Source organism: Chlorocebus sabaeus, chromosome 29 (genome assembly GCF_047675955.1).
Source record: "Chlorocebus sabaeus isolate Y175 chromosome 29, mChlSab1.0.hap1, whole genome shotgun sequence".
Classification (NCBI taxonomy): Eukaryota; Metazoa; Chordata; class Mammalia; order Primates; family Cercopithecidae; genus Chlorocebus; species Chlorocebus sabaeus.
The window spans coordinates 2,660,876-2,677,994 of NC_132932.1; the positions used below are offsets into that span (position 1 = coordinate 2,660,876).

Here is a 17,119-nt window from a genome sequence, read left to right on the forward strand (position 1 = left end):
TTTTAGCTCTAGTTTTTAGAGCTAAGTATGACATGAACCCTAAAATTCCTGTTCCCTGAAAGGCAGAGACCAAGAGAAAGTACCACCACATGGTTACAAGGTCAAGCTCACAAGGACATAAAACAAGATGGAGACCTTATCCAGTTTTTCTGTTTGTTTCAGGATCCTGCAGCAAAGTTTGTTACTGACCAGCTTGCTGGGCCATCTTGAGCAGTGGGATTATGGGATTTAAAGCCCATGTTCAATCCTGAGGTATCCCTCTTTATGACAGAATGATACAGGAAGACACATAAAGCATACTAGATTTGCTGAAGCTTAAGACTAGCTTCATAAATCTTGTTTTCCATTAATCAAAACATTACAGGAGATAAGCAGTGATTTTTACCATTCATTCAACCAGGTTGCCCAGGGAAAGAGAGGCCAGAAGTCTGACTGGTAAGAAATTCTTACCCTTTTGCAGCATGTTAGGTTCCTGGGTTCCCTTTTCCTGAGCCAGACTATTGTCCCAGGGGGCCAAGCACATACACAAAAAAATCATGAAACCACAGGCAAAAATTTCTCAATGTTGCAGGAAGCCACACAAGGGGTTGCATGGGGTAACCATATTAACATTTGGCATTCTGGACAGAGTAAAATACACGTGATAAAACATAGACATTAGCCACTCTGCTTAGTATGCAATATTGAACTGGCAAGGTTCACATTTGCCCCTGGTTGAGCCCTGTCAGCTTTAATCCATTTTTAACCAAGATGGACTTTTCTGAGGTGAGGGCCTCCAGTGCAATCCCATCCTTTACTCAGGTAAAATGTACCCCACTACTTACCCAAAGTCAGCCAATTGGTGCTGCAGTCTGTTTCCTTTGGATCAGGATAGTAACTAAACTAAACAGTTAGCAAATTTAATTTTGGGGAGCCCTCATTTTTAAATGCACTTCTATGTTGTTGTTTATTCAGAACATTCCACTGTAAGTTATCTTTAGTAAGATTTCACCATTTCTGTAAGACTTTGCTGCTTCCCAGGCCTAATGTATAAGCTGGAAGGAATGTGTACGTATGTATAATGTATGTATAATGTATAAGCTGGAACGAATTCAGTTTTTCAGAAATTGAGGATACTATTTTTACCTAAAATATTGGTGTGGCTCTAGGTTCCATTGATTAACTTAGCCAATGATCTTTCCTACCTAAGTGTGCAAGAAAAATGAAACAAAGGTGTAGAACACAAAAATCTCTATGAATTTTTAAAAGCAAAATTTTACAACCCCTGCAATATTACCACTTACTATCAGTTTCTTTCTGACCCAGTCAGATGTAAGAGGCCTCTAATTGGATCCAAGCTAGTTAATTCTTGGATCAAATTTGATCCTGAACCCAGTCCAGTTTCTGTCATGACTTTCAAATCCAGTTTGAATTACGAATTTGCTCAAAGAAACTTGGAGAGCTCAAAACATAAATGTGTGGAGCTCTGAAATCTGAGAGAGAACTTGCCACAATCCCCAGACACTCTGAGATGTCAAAGGACACAAGTGCATTCATCAGGTACCTTGCTTATTCACTCAGCGATTTTGGAGGTTGTTAGGTCTACTTCGGATCCCACGTCTGACACCATTTGTTAAAAGCTTCAGCCAAATTAAATTTAAAGAAGTTTAATTGAGCAAAGAATCATTCACGAATCAGGCAGCCCCCAGAATCACAGCAGATTCAGAGAGACTCTAGCACAGCCACATGGTGGAAGAAGATTTATAGACAAAAGAAGAGGAGAAATGAAGTACAGAAATCAGAAGTGAGGTATAGAAACAGCTGGATTGGTGCACCAGGTTGACATTTGCCTTATCTGAACACAGTTTGAACACTTAGCAGTCTATGAGTGGTTGAAGTATGGCCACTGGGATTGGCCAAAACTCAGCTATTGTTACAGGTGCATACTCCTAAGTTAGATTTTCAATCTTGCCTGCCTATTAAGCTAGGTTACAGGTCACCCACAAGGTCTCAAACATAGAAGTACAGAGTCCTTCCCAGGCCATATTTCATTTGTTTTAACAGATAATTAGTATGGCCAGCATATCCCTCTTCTTAATGTGTTCCCTGATTTCCAAGGCTATCACAGTGACAATACAAGTCCCACAGTGACCAAGTAGTAATATCTGTAAAGTTCTGGAAGGTACAGGTTCTTCATTACAGCGAAGTCTGGGCTCTGATCAGTGATAATGAATCAAACAAGAAAACTAGGAAAAAGAAGCCCAAGCCATAAGGCCTTAGGAGAAAGCATTTTCTGTAACTTCTGATATGTTCACTCTTATTACCATCTTCTCTTCTACACACTGTCACATGGAGAGTTGGCTATAAGGTTTATTTTATGCTCCATACCCTTTACTTAAGATATCCTAACCATCCCATGAAACTATTCAATCTTGAAATTCAAACTGAAAGTATAATCTTCATACATCTCTTTTGGAGTCTTCTTTCACCAATTTAAACAACCAAGCTCATATATCTAAAGAGAGAAAGCAAAAAGAGAATTGGAACAAGAGGTTCTAAATTTTCACTGTTATCCAAAATAATGAAAAATTGAAGCCAAAAATGTTGATTGGTAGTGATGGTAGGCTGTTTTTTTGTTTGTTTGTTTGGTTTGGTTGAATTACATTTAACATAATTATATTAATATAGGTAACATGCTAACAGCTACATGCTTTACAAAGATTTCAAGAGTTCTAAAAAGTTTTACTATTACTACTCATGCTTTATGGATGGAAAATCTAAGGACCAGAGAAGCTAAACAACTTGCTCCAATTAACACCTCTAGGACACTGGAATTTGCACCCGATCTGCTTTAGAGTCAAAGCACTTAATCTCTCTGTCAGAGAGCTGACTAAAATCTTAACTTCATTACCCTTCTCTCATCTCTGTATTATTATATGAGTTAAATAAGAAAACATGAAAACCTATTACCTAATACTTAGCACATAGTAGGCAATCACTAAATAGTAGTTAATTTAACCACATATAAATACATCCCAAAGATTTAGATATTTAAGTACTGTTTTCTCATTAAATTCTCTTGATGATTATTGCAAAGTCTATAACTTCATTCCCCACAGAATTAACTTTTCCTAACTAGTGAGTAGGGCAAGCTGATGTCATTGCTTAGAAGTTCCCAAGGACATAAAGCCTATATAATGCAAGTAGAACAACACCAACACTACAGCTGCCAGTGCTTTTTTCTCCACAGATTCCCCTTCAGTACTTGAAGGTGGAATAATCCACCTGAAACTAACAATACAAAGCTTGCACCTAAACAGTGTGCTGCAAAAGAAATAGGATGCTTCTGCCACACTGGTTTTCTGAATAATCAGGTCAAGTTTTGTGTTAGAAGTGTCCTAATAAACCTGCAGACCCTGCAAAAGTGGCTGATTGTGGTTTCTTTTTTTTTTGGACAGGATCACTCTGTTGCTCAGGATGGAGTGCAGCGGCAAAATCATGGCTCACTGCAGCCTTGACCTCCTAGGTTCAAGAAAATCTCCTGCCTCAGCCACCTGAGCAGCTGGAACCACAGGTGTAAGCCAACATGCCCAGCTAATTTTTTTGTATTTTTGTAAAGATAGGGTTTTGCCATGTTGCCAAGGCTTTTAATGTTAGTGGCTTTTAATCTCCTCTACTTACCACTACAATCTGGAAAAGTGAAAAAATATATATTATTTCTATACTACATCTTCTGTTAACTGGAAACCAATCCTAGAAAACCTTGCTGCAGAGTTACATATTTTGACATGTTGAAAAATAGGATAATAATATAGCTACAAAGGTGTGATTTTTACAGACAGCCTGAAATAGTAACTTTTACCAGAAAATATCACCAAATGCATCTACTGTGACATCACCAAAACTGTGAACAAGACCTAAGGAGGGAACTTCAAGGGCTCTCATCTTTCTTATGGAAAAAGCAAGGTAAATGGGGTTATCTGACTTGTCCAACTTCAAATAAGTTGTTATTTCTACTGGAAGATAAAAATCTTGATATTGAAGGATTGACACTTCTGTTACTTTTGGAGGTACTGCGAGCATCAGAAACAACCCAGGTGACTTTTATCGAGATTTTAGTTGGATTTTATTTTTGTTCTTAATCCTCTTTCCCTGTTTCCCTGAAATGTATGCAATAAACACTACGTTTTCTTCTTGTGCACCATATTCTTTCTACTACAGTTGAACACAGCTCCATTTCTCAAAGCATTTTTTCCTTTGGCTCCACAGAAATAGAAAAAAAAATTGATAATGATGGGAAAGGTTTAGTTTAAAATGTGTATTCATATTCTATGAGGAGAGAACAGAAGCCTTCACTTAAGACCTAGCTCTTGATCTGCACACCCTTTTCAGTGTGTGCAGGTGAAATTTCCCATACTGAATAAAATCCTAGCCCCATTCTTGGTCAGCTCTTCCGCTTTGAATTTTGCAACCATGAAAACAAGTGTAAATCAGGAACACTTAAAAAAAAATCACTTCTTGGAGCAAAAGCTTCAAATGAATACTCGAAGAAAAATTTCTAAACAGTAAAATTAATCTATAGGTACATTTAGATGCTGCTGTAAACATTAATCCAAACACTGGACACAGTGAGTTTAATTTTTAAGTGTTAACTGAAAGACTTCCCTGGCCCCAAAAATGTCTTCTTTGCCACAGAACTGCTTTTCCAGTTCCTTGGTTTGACACTACCATTAGTCATTCCTCTGACATGGACAACAAAAAGGGCTGTTATCTCAGAACGCCAGCATGATAAGGTATAGGAGATATTTGATGAGAAAGAGAGAGCTAGGAGGAGATAAAGAGCCTTCTCTAGCCTATTTTCAGAAGCAGTGTGGGGTTGACTCATTAGTCTACCAGGGAGCCTGATCTTGAGGAATGATATATATCTCCAGTAGTCACCTGTGATAGGAAAGAAGTAGCAAGGATCATGGAGACCAAACAACCAAGAGAGACAGCTTCCTTGGGTGGGCCATCCCTGGAAGGCTGTGTGCGTCAGGGCAACAACATGATGGAGGAAAGCTAGAAAAGAGACGTTCCTCATAGTCCCCCTAACCCTGCCCCACAGTCTGACTCAGGACACCAAGGAGAGGAAGAGAGAGGCCACTAAGACATATTCTGCTTCACTCCCTGATTCTACCATCCACCACAAACACTCAGACGAGAGTGGTGGTAGAGCAGAGAAAGCCTAGAGCAGAGAAAGCCTGAACCAAGAGTCGGGAGACCTGACCTCCAGAGCCAGCTGTGACTCCAGTTCCATGTAACCTTGGACCAGTTGATTTGCCTCTCAGTGCCTCATTTTCTCTATTTGTAAAATGAAAAAAAATAGATTATATCAACTCTCAATTCCCTTTAAGGGCTAAAATCCTGTGACTATAATGCATATACTCGTTATTTAAAAAAAAAAATATATAGTGGTGCTTGAGTCATAGGATAATTTAAAAGAAAATAACTATTTTCGTTTTACTTGTGGGCCAGTAAGTCAGACAACAGAATGGGACTTTGAAAAGAGCTAGAATAATCTGATCAAGACAGTAATGTTATAGGCTTGGATCTTGACATCCAGTTTAAGAATAAGTCTGCTCTCAGCTGAGGGGTGGAGGAGAGGTCAACTTCCACATTTTCCAAGGCTTCCAGGGTTTTATCCTGCCTTCTCTAAATAATTGTTCAAGAACATCATAGTCACGTTGCCAATAGTCCAGTAGCTTGGTACAAAGCTTCTGCCCTCTGAAAGTTACATCGTGGAAATTACAGTCTCAGAGCCCCATGGCAAAGTCAACAGCAGAGCAAGTGGTTTGGATTGATGAAAAGTGCAGTCTACAGGACTATTAAAAAAAAAAAAAAACTATGTTCAGAAGCCAGATTTGTGTAGCCTTCAACAAATTATGTATTTGAGTTAAGGAGAATCTTAACTTCTTCTCCTGTAAAAATCCATAACCTAAATCTAAGCATTGATATCTTACTACATTAAGGGAGAAATAACTTGTTTGATCTTTCCCTCTCTCTCTCTCTCCCTCTTCAAGATTGTTTTATGTCTCTTAATGAATGAAAATTTTCTATTTTATTATTCCAAAAGTGTATGTTAAGTACCTACTATGGGTGTATCATGACATAAGATGTTAATGGGGATTTTTAAAAGAAATGCAAGATATTTTACCACAAATTCTAGATGGAGAGAAAAGGCATAAACACACAAGAAATTAAATGACCAAATGATTGATGCAGATATTAAGTGTTACATTAGATTTTTTTTCTAATTCTTTACAGGTTGTCTAACAAAGAGAATGGAAGAGGCTGTCCTACTCAATCAAACTTCCTTAGTGACATATTTCTGGCTTAGAGGTTTATCTGTAAATCAGAAGGCACAGATAGCTATGTTTTCCATGTTCCTCATTTTTTATGTCCTGACACTTATTGGGAACATTCTCATTGTCATAACTATTATCTATGACCACCGACTCCATACCCCCATGTATTTCTTCCTCAGCAACCTGTCCTTTATTGATGTCTGCCACTCCACTGTCACTGTCCCCAAGATGCTGAGAGACACCTGGTCAGAGGAAAAGCTCATCTCTTTTGATGCCTGTGTGACCCAGATGTTCTTCTTGCACCTCTTTGCCTGCACAGAGATCTTCCTCCTCACTGTCATGGCCTATGATCGGTATGTGGCCATTTGTAAACCCCTGCAGTACATGATAGTGATGAACTGGAAGGTATGCATGCTGCTGGCTGTGGCCCTCTGGACAGGAGGGACCATCCACTCCATAGCCCTCACCTCCCTCACCATCAAGCTGCCCTACTGTGGTCCTGATGAGATTGACAACTTCTTCTGTGATGTACCTCAGGTGATCAAGCTGGCCTGCACTGACACCCACGTCATTGAGATCCTCATAGTCTCCAACAGTGGACTGATCTCCGTGGTCTGTTTTGTGGTCCTGGTGGTGTCCTACACAGTCATCCTGGTGAGTCTGAGGCAGCAGATCTCCAAGGGCAGGCGGAAGGCCCTGTCCACCTGTGCAGCCCATCTCACCGTAGTTACACTGTTCCTGGGACACTGCATCTTCATCTATTCCCGCCCATCCACCAGCCTCCCAGAGGACAAGGTGGTATCTGTGTTTTTCACTGCAGTCACCCCCCTGCTGAACCCCATTATCTATACCCTTAGGAATGAAGAAATGAAGAGTGCCTTCAACAAGTTAGTGGGGAGAAAGGAGAGGAGAGAAGAAAAATGAAAATGTCTACATCCTTAGGATATGTGGTGCTCCAAATTAAAGAAATGCCTTGCAAAGAATAAGTTGCATACCATATTTATCAAACTGTGAGACTTATAAAATTATCCTTGGTCCAATATCCGACAGTCGTAGCAATCATTATGGTTATTAATATCTTCTCTGTGCTGGAAATTATTCTAGGCACTGTGCATTTACTTAATTCTCACAACTTTGAAAGGTAGATATCATTAGGCTTGTTTGTACATGAAGAAATTAAAGCTTGAAGAGAGCAAATAACACGCCCAAACTCACTCAGCTAGAAAACAATGAAGGCAGCATGTGAACCCAAGTGTATCAACTTAAACTCAAGCTGTTATCACAACATATACAGCCTCTTTCTGCTTTTCTGTTGGAGGGATAACCAAGGTTTAAACAAACCTTGGGATCTCTGGGCAGCCCTTGCCTGCATCATTCACCCAGATGCTTATATAAACAGCTTAGCAAACACTAGTGAAGCAGACGAAGTGAGTTTCCACATGACTTTGGTGACAGAGAAAGAAGACTTTGAACAGGTGAAGTTACTGACACTCTCAAGTATCCAGGCAAAATCTGCCATCAGAGCAATGAAATGGGGATATCTTATTATTCATTCACTTGACAAATATTTACTGAGCACTTATTACATGCCAGATACTAGGTTTATAGCCATAAATAAGACATACATATAGTCCTTCCTTCATGGAGTTTAGGGTCTAGTGAAAATAGAAAACAAAAACATGAACAAACAAATTTTAACTACAGATTGTGAAAAATGCTATAAAACAGCAGGGTGCTGTCAGACAGTATGGAAGAGACTTGCTTTAAATTAAGTGGTCAAGGATGGCCTCTCTGAGGAAGTTACATTTAAGATTAAAAGGAGCCAACCGGCCGGGCGCGGTGGCTCAAGCCTGTAATCCCAGCACTTTGGGAGGCCGAGACAGGCGGATCACGAGGTCAGGAGATCGAGACCATCCTGGCTAACACAGTGAAACCCCGTCTCTACTAAAAAATACAAAAAACTAGCCGGGCGAGGTGGCGGGCGCCTGTAGTCCCAGCTACTCGGGAGGCTGAGGCAGGAGAATGGCGTAAACCCGGGAGGCAGAGCTTGCAGTGAGCCGAGTTCGTGCCACTGCACTCCAGCCTGGGTGACAGAGCAAAGACTCCGTCTCAAAAAAAAAAAAAAAAAAAAAAAAAAAGGAGCCAACCATGAGAAAAGAGAGGTGATGGACATTCTAGGCAGGGGAAACAGCCGGTGCAAAGATCTATGCTGGGAAAGACCTTGGCTTATTCAAGGAAGTGAATGATCAGTGTGATTACAGCTTAGACTATAAGGCAGAGAGTGGCAAGAGAGTGATGTCAGAGAGCTAAAAAGAATCTTTCCAGTACAATAAGAAGCCACCAGAATGATTTAAGCACAGATGTGGCATGAAATAATTTATGTTTTAATAAAATTATTTTAATATTATGTAAAGAATTCACTCAACTAAGCAATAGCATCGAATATTGTTCTTAGAGTAATATTGGATGACTATTAAGTATTTAGTAATAAATACTTAGAAAACAACTTGGTAGAAAACACCAAGTTGGATAAACCATGGTCTATAAACCAACATCTTAAATCTCACTGTGGTGGCACATAGTGTAGCAGAATGGAATGTGGTGAGTGAACTGGGATGTGAAGAGGATATCCCAGATAATGGCATCTCATATTCATGTTTACAAAAGAGCATGACACATTGGCAATCATCCGTTCATTCTCACTCCCTCACTGAGAAAGGCATGCTTAAATGCAGCTGGGATTTCCTAGGCACTCAGTGAGTGTATGGTCAATAAACCTGTCAGCCACAAGGCCTACATCATGATTTTCAGGAGGAAAATTTTTATTTGCTAGGAAATGTGTTAGGGGGGATATTCAGTTAATACAAGGCATTTCAGTTATGGAGAGGCATGATTTTAAAGGCATTCTGTAGGGCTTTCTGGATATCATAAGTTAACTTTCAACAGACAAATCTAATAATTAATAGAGTAGTTTCTTTCCCAAAAATAACTCCCTGGAAGGTATAAAATGATATTCATTTGAACTTATTAGTGGAATAATTGAGCTGAATTTAAGAATTATCAAATTTATGTAAAATAAGTGTCCTTTTATTATAGGCAATGACAGACAATAAGGAGAAATATCTAAATATCTTTCCAATGAGCTCAAATAGAACTGCTTGTGCAGGAATCAGCCATACAGAGGAACATGTGCAAAACTGTCATTTTGTCTGTCAACAACACGATGCTTCAAGGTAGTCGTTAAGATTGTAGCTGGTACAACTATAATGGAACAATGATGTGATGTTTGCTTATTTTTTTCATAGTAGCAAGCAAAATTTCTGCCACTACCCATTTTTAGTCACACTAATCTTTACAACTCTCTGGGGAGGTAAAAATAAAACATTTAGGCTCTGTTTTACAGAAAAAAAACTTTTCAGACTCAGAGACAAGATAAAGATGTATTTAATTACTAAATAAATAGATAGTCTTAAAGAACAAAAATAAAAGATATTGACACATGGCTCTGTGGTTTACTTACTTCAACAAGAAAGAGGAATACTTATTTATTAATATAGAAATTTGCTAAGCAGCTTTGTATTCAACAATTGAATTCTTCAGGTTACAACCATGTTCTATACAGTAAAATAATGAACAGTGCCATAATACAAATAAACAAATAAGAGAGTGGGAATTTATTTCTGCATAAAAGATAATAATGAGTGTGAATACCTATGCACATAAAAGTCCAGAAACTAGAGGCATAATTAGATCATTTTTCTAAGTTTTAGCATGTACATAGTAGTGATATCTGGACTTCATTTCATTCTTCAACTCTTACTATGACTCAAGTTTTATATGAGAATTGTAGGGGGCTGACCATATTCTACCCTTGTTTGTCAACTTGAAGCAATGATATTTAGATATTTTCATGAACACCTCCCAGTTTAATTAATAGACTGCTTCTGATTCTTTGTCTTTTTGATAACTAAAAGGTAATCATGTATTAGCCTTTAGTTAGAGTTAGCGGGTCACTCACTCTGTATTGTGTATGTCTGTAATGTGTGGATGGCCATGTTGTCTGCTCTCCAGCTCTCCAGAATACTCAAGTATTATTTCTATAAGTTGATAGACCATCTGGAAAATAGTGACAAAGACCCCAATCAATTATAAATTTTTTTCAGAATAAGCAAAGACACATATTTATACTTAATATTTTTATTATTAACCATATTTCATTTCATTCCATTAGCTCCATTAAAGTTGATATTGTATGGTAGCTCTCTGACCATCTATAGGATCTTCATTTACAGCTAATCCTACTGATTTCAGTCACAGAATATCATCATCATTACCTAAGAAATTTGTCATGGTTCCTTCTTCATATGGACTTGCCCATTCCACAATAAACTGATATACTTCAGCCCAATGAGTGATAGTAGTTAATGATTAGCTGAGAGGGGCGAGTGCCTTGAACTCAGGAGTTTTGAGACCAGCCTGGCCAACGTGGTAAAACCCCATATCTACTAAAAATACAAAAATTAGCCAGGCATGGTGGCACGCACCTATAGTCCCAGCTATGCAGGAAGCTGAGGCAGGAGAATCACTTAAACCTGGAGATGGAGGTTGCAGTAAGCTGAGATGGCACTACTGCACTCCAGCCTGGGCAACAGAGTAATTAGAAAAAAAAAAAATCGGCATTTTCTACCTTTTTAATTTTTACTATTCTGGTGGGTGTATGGTTTTGTTTTGTTTTAACTTTTTATTTTGACAATAATTTCAGACTTAGAGGAAGCTGCAGGAATAGTACAAAAAATTCCTGTCTCAAAAAAAAAGTACAAAATAGATCTAGATGTGAGAGAATTACTTTCAAAAGCAACAAAAGTTTAATTCAATATAAATAAGTAAAGGCTTATTTATACACTTGAAAATGTATTGGAAAGCAAGACTGAAACTACTATAATGTAGAAATCACAGGAGTGATGTACAGCTTCCCAGAGGCAATATCCCACAGAGCAGTATAAATCAAGAGAGTCGATTCTCACTCTACCTGCTCCTGAAACTGAGACTGAACTGAGTTCCCCAAATTGTATTCCTTTACTGATGAAATCAAAAGTTGTCTTTAAACTTTCCTGGGTTATTTTTCCTTATACCTTCCACTATGATCTTTTGCTTTATTTAAATAATAGTTAATAAGTTTTTATCTTCAATGAACAGAATAAGTTCTTATCTTTAATGAGCAGAAATCTAACCTGCTCCATGCCATTTTACCTAATTTACCAAGTTATATAAGTTGATTTTGACTCTTTACTTTTGCTCTTTCATTAAGGATGTGGCTGCAATTATGTCTGCAATCCCAATGCCCATTATATATATGATTTCATGAAAAAAATTTGTCTCTGCCTGAGCTGCTTCATGGCACTTTTTACCTCCTCATTCCTCAAGGTGTAAATGAAGGGATTCAGCAAAGGGGTGACCACTGTGTAGAAGACAGACACCACCTTGTCAATGGAGAAGCTGGTGTCTGGCCGAGTATAGATGAAGATACATGGCCCAAAGAAGAGGGCAACCACCATGAAGTGGGCCGAGCAAGTAGATAGGGCTTTCCAGCGCCCTTCAGCTGAGTGTTGTCGAAGAGAAACCAGGATGACCGTATAGGAGGTGACCACAGCCAAGAAACAGGCGAGGGAGATGGTTCCACTATTGGACACAATCAGTATTCCTGTGAGGTATGTATCTGTGCAGGCCAGCTTGATAACAAGAGGCACATCACAGAAGTAGCTGTCAATAATGTTGGGGCCACAGTAAGGTAGACGAATAGTCAAGAAGGTCTGCCCTAGTGAGTGAACGGTACCCCCCAACCAGAGAGCAAAGACAAGCTGTACACAGACTCTCATGTTCATCACACTGGGGTAGTGGAGTGGAGCGCAGATAGCCACATAACGATCATACGCCATAATGATCAGCAGAAAGATCTCAGCACAGGCAAAGAGATGTAGGAAGAAGAGCTGTGTGATGCAGTTGTCAAAGGAAATGGTCTTTCTCTCTAAAAGCAAACCCTCCAACATCTTAGGCACAGTGACAGATGAATGGCAGATGTCGATAAAGGACAGATTGCTCAGGAAGAAATACATGGGGGTATGGAGACTTGGAGTAAAGACTGTGGCAATGATGATGAGAATGTTCCCCAAAAGCGTTAGCACATAGATGGCTGAGAATGCCATGAAAAACAGCATCTCCAGCACCCAGTTATCAGTGAGTCCCAAGAAGACAAATTCAGTCACTCTTGTTTGGTTTAGAGTGTCCATTCAGTGAGCTTAGGGGGAGAAAAATGAAAGCTAATTTAGTTTTATTATTATAGAAATAGAACTAACTGACATGACTTTGTATTCTTATCTGAATTGCTAATTTATCATCAGAGCATATAGCTTATAAAATCAATTTAATCGTTGTTACAATATACCCACTACTAACCAGGAGCCATGCCAGGCACTTCTATTTAAACACAACCACCTCATGGCACAGGAATCAATTGTTTCCGCCTTGCAGATGAGATCAGTGAGCCTTTACAAGAATAAATAAATGCCCAAAACCCTTACCCATTAGTTATTGGGCTCTTTTCACTTCAAACTAAAGCACTGATAACATTAAGCTAATATTCCAAAACAACTCCCAACTAAATAATTTGACTCTTCCTATCAAATTAAATATACATTCAAAGCCTGCAACAGTCTGCTGCACATTTTCATTTTTTCAATGTGAGTGTCCTTTTATTTTCCCTATTAATTCTTCTCTCCAGCCAAGCAAGTCACTGTCCTCCAGGCATCCTACCTCCACCTACTTACTTTCCAAAATCTTTGTCTTTACTTTTTCTTTTCCCTCTGCTCAGAAAACATACACTCTATTCAAGTATACTCTCCTCACCTCATTATTGACTATTAATATACAAACAACTCCATTAAAAAATGGACAAAAGACATGAACAGACACTTCTCAAAAGAAGACATTCATGTGGCCAAACGTGAAAAATAAAGCTCACCATCACTGATCATTAGAGAAATGCAAATCGAAACCACAATGAGATACCATTGGCTATTATGAAAAAGTCAAAAAACAACAGAAGAATAGATGTTGGTGAGGTTGTGGAGGAAAAGGGACACTTTTACACTGTTGATGGGACTATAAATTAGTTCAACCATTGTGGAAGACAGTGTGGCAATTCCTCAAAGATCTAGAACCAGAAATACCATTTGACCCAGCAATCCAATTACTGGGTATATACCTAAAGGAAAATAAATCATTCAATTATAAAGATACATGTACACGTATGTTCATTGCAGCACTGTTTACAATAACAAAGTCATGGAATCAGCCTAAATGCCCATCAATGATAGAATGAATAAAGAACATGTAGTACATAACACCATGGAATATTATGCAGCCATAAAAAGGAACAAGATCATGTCCTGTGCAGGGACATGGATAGACTTGGAAGCCATTATCCTCAGCAGACTAATGCAGGAACAGAAAACCAAACACCACATGTTCCCATTTATAAGAGGGAGCTGAATAATGAGAACACATGGACCAACTCTACACTTGTGGAGGCCTGGGCTTAATACCTAATGATCTGTGCTGTAAACCACCATGCCACACGTTTACCTATGAACAAAACTGCACATCCTGTACACGTATCCACGAACTTAAAAGCTGAAAAAAAAAATACTATTCATCCTTCACTTCGTCTTTGACTATTTCAAAGAACACTACCTTTAAGAAAACTTTCCTGACCCAATCAAAGCCTATCTATCCCCTTTCAGGCTTCTTTTATGGTCCTTGACCTGTAAAGTAAAATATGATGTTCATTTTTGCCCTCCACTAAATCAAAAAAAAATTTTTTTTTTGAGATGGAGTGTCACTCTGTCACACAGGCTGGAGTGCAGTGGCATGATCTCGGCTCACTGCAAGCTCCGCCTTCCGGGTTCACACCATTCTCCTGCCTCATCCTCCCAAGTAGCTGGGACTACAGGCACCAGCCACCACACCTGGTTAATTTTTTGGTATTTTTAGTGGAAAAGGGGTTTCACCGTGTTAGCCAGGATGGTCTCAATCTCCTGACCTTGTGATCCGCCTGCCTCAGCATCTGAAAGTGCCGGGATTACAGGTGTGAGGCACCCTACCCGGTCTAAAATTTTTTTAAGAGTAGTAACCACACAAAGGACTTATCCTTTGCAGTACTTAGTAGGTGCCTTGTACACAAAGGGTATGCAAAAAAATTTTTTTACTTGAACTGAACCTAACTTATTAGGCAGCCTGAAAAAGAACTCAAGCCTTCCTTCACAATGGAGCTAAGAAAATACTTAAGAAACTTACTTCTTTAAATTCTGTAATATGATATTATTGTATAAATACTAAAGTTATATTACCCTAACTTTTTATACTGATGGCTGGCCAAAAACTATAACAGTTGGGAAATAATTATCACAAACCACAAAAATAATTTATATTCTTCATCCGATTATTTCACTTGTAAGCATTCAAACTATGAAAAAAGCTAACTGCAAGGAAATATTAACTATAGTGTTATTTAAAATAACATGAGGCTTACATTAGGGGTTTACATTAGGAACAGTAGTTCATAGAGCTTACATTAGGAACAATGTCATGGGGCTTACATTAGGAACAATAGTGACAAAGGCCGACCAACATGAAAAAAATATTAAAACATAAAGAGCGAAAATGAGATAAAGCATGTTAAACTTTCTCAATAATTTAAAATATAAAATGCCAGCCAGGTGTGGTGGCTCATGCTTGTAATCCTAGCACTTTGGGAGGCCAAGGCAGGTGGATCATGAGATCAAGAGTTCAAGACCAGCCTGACAATATGGTGAAACCCCATCTCTACTAAAAATACAAAAATTAGCCAGGTGTGGTAGCACAGGCCTGTAATCCCAGCTACTCAGGAGGCTGAGGCAAAAGAATCGCTTGAACTGAACCAGGGAGGCAGAGGTTGCAGTGAGCCAAGATCGCGCCACTACACTCCAGCCTGGGCGACAGAGTAAGACTCCATCTGAAAATAATAATAATAATAATAAAATATATAGTGTCATATAAATTATCAAAAAAACAAATCGTAGACTTGAAGAAAATATTGTAACATAGATAATCAAAAAAGAATACTCTTGTTATTCAAAGATCTCTTCCAACTTGGTAAGACAAATGACTCAATTAAAAATGAGCAAAAAATATACTTAAGTCACAGAAAAAGAATGACAAATGAGTATGAATAAAAATATGAGTGAAAATGACAAATGAGTATGAATAAAAATATGCTCAATTAGTAATAGATTAAAAAGAAAATCAAATACTTTTCTCATTCATCAGATTAACAAAGATATAAGGAACGGAGTACTCTTAACACTGCTACTAGAAGTAGGTATTATTGAGATCTTTTTGGAAAATAATCTAGCAGTGTCAATTAAAATTTTAAACGCTCATACCTCTGAACCCAAGAACTTTACTTATAGGACTGTATTTCATAGAAATAAAGAAACCAGTAACTAAAGAACTAAAGATACATGTTTAAAGACTTTTTAGTAGAGTAGCATACTGGAAACAAACTGAGTATTTCTCAATAGAGGACTAGATAATCAAATTTTAGTACAGCCACAATATGGGATACTATGAGCTATTAATAATAATAATAATGAGTTGGATCTATATGTATAACCTAAAGCAGTGGTTCTCAATGTGGCTGCACATTAGAACCACTTAAGGAAGTTTTATAAATTTTGATACCCAAGCCTCGTGCCAAACAATCAATTTGGAATTTCTGAGAATTGGACCCATCAGCACTATTAATACTTCCTGGAGATTCCAATGTGCAGCCAAGATTACAAACTACTAATTCATGGAATGTCAATAACATATTGTTAAGTGAAAGAACCTATTATGAGTATATTATGAACCTCGAAGGAAAGGAAGGGAGTGAGGAAGGGAGAGACAAAGGAATGAATGAACAAAGGAAGAAAAAGATTTGTGTGTGTATGCATACATATTTATGCATATATGTATGTGCATATGCTTCAACATATTAATATTTATACATATTCAAACATATATACATATTCATGAATTATGTTTGTATATATTTATTCCTAGAAGGACACAAGATAGATGTTGAAGAACACACATCAATTTTAACATTAGTTACCTCTAGAAGTATGGAAATGAAGGAAATTATAGGATTTTATTAATTTTTTACATTATAATTCATAATTGTTTAAGTTTGTATAATAAGCATGGGTTACTTTGTTTTAAAACAAAGTATTAAAAGCATGCATAGGGAAAAGCAAGTGAGAAGGATACCCGTAGCTTGTTCTTATCCTACTGCTGTTATCTTTAATTTGTTCCAATTGTATTATAAACATATAATTTTATATTCTATTTTTCACTCAATATTATAAGTGTATAACCAAATGACATTTCATCACATATATGTATTCGAATGTGTGTACCCAGTCCATCCTTTGTGGCCATTTATGATGTTTCTAATTTCTGACTATTAAAAATAATGGCACAATCTGTTCTCAACATTACAGTGAGAAATCCTATTAAAGCATAGGTCAAGCCGGGGGCAGTGACACCTGCCTGTAGTCCCAAATAGCCAGGTGTGGTAGCGCAGGCCTGTAATCCCAAAGCGATAAGTCTGAGGTGGAGGACTTATCGCTTAAGTCCAGAAGTTCAAGATCTGCCTAGGCAGCACAGCAAGATGCCATCTTAAAAAAAAAAAAAAAAAAAAAAAAGATCAGATTAAA

General features: G+C 38.0%; 2 protein-coding genes across 2 annotated transcripts; one reads left to right on the forward strand and one right to left on the reverse strand.

The window, feature by feature from the left end:
• Positions 1 to 6,132: 6,132 nt before the first annotated feature.
• OR4E1 (olfactory receptor family 4 subfamily E member 1) lies at positions 6,133 to 7,343 on the forward strand. Its single transcript, XM_007990767.3, has one exon. The coding sequence runs from the start codon at positions 6,300 to 6,302 to the stop codon at positions 7,245 to 7,247; it is 948 nt and encodes a 315-aa protein (XP_007988958.2). The 5' UTR covers positions 6,133 to 6,299; the 3' UTR covers positions 7,248 to 7,343.
• A 4,325-nt stretch (positions 7,344 to 11,668) lies between these two features.
• OR4E2 (olfactory receptor family 4 subfamily E member 2) lies at positions 11,669 to 12,637 on the reverse strand. Its single transcript, XM_007990768.3, has one exon. The coding sequence runs from the start codon at positions 12,608 to 12,610 to the stop codon at positions 11,669 to 11,671; it is 942 nt and encodes a 313-aa protein (XP_007988959.1). The 5' UTR covers positions 12,611 to 12,637.
• Between the last annotated feature and the right edge of the window lie 4,482 nt (positions 12,638 to 17,119).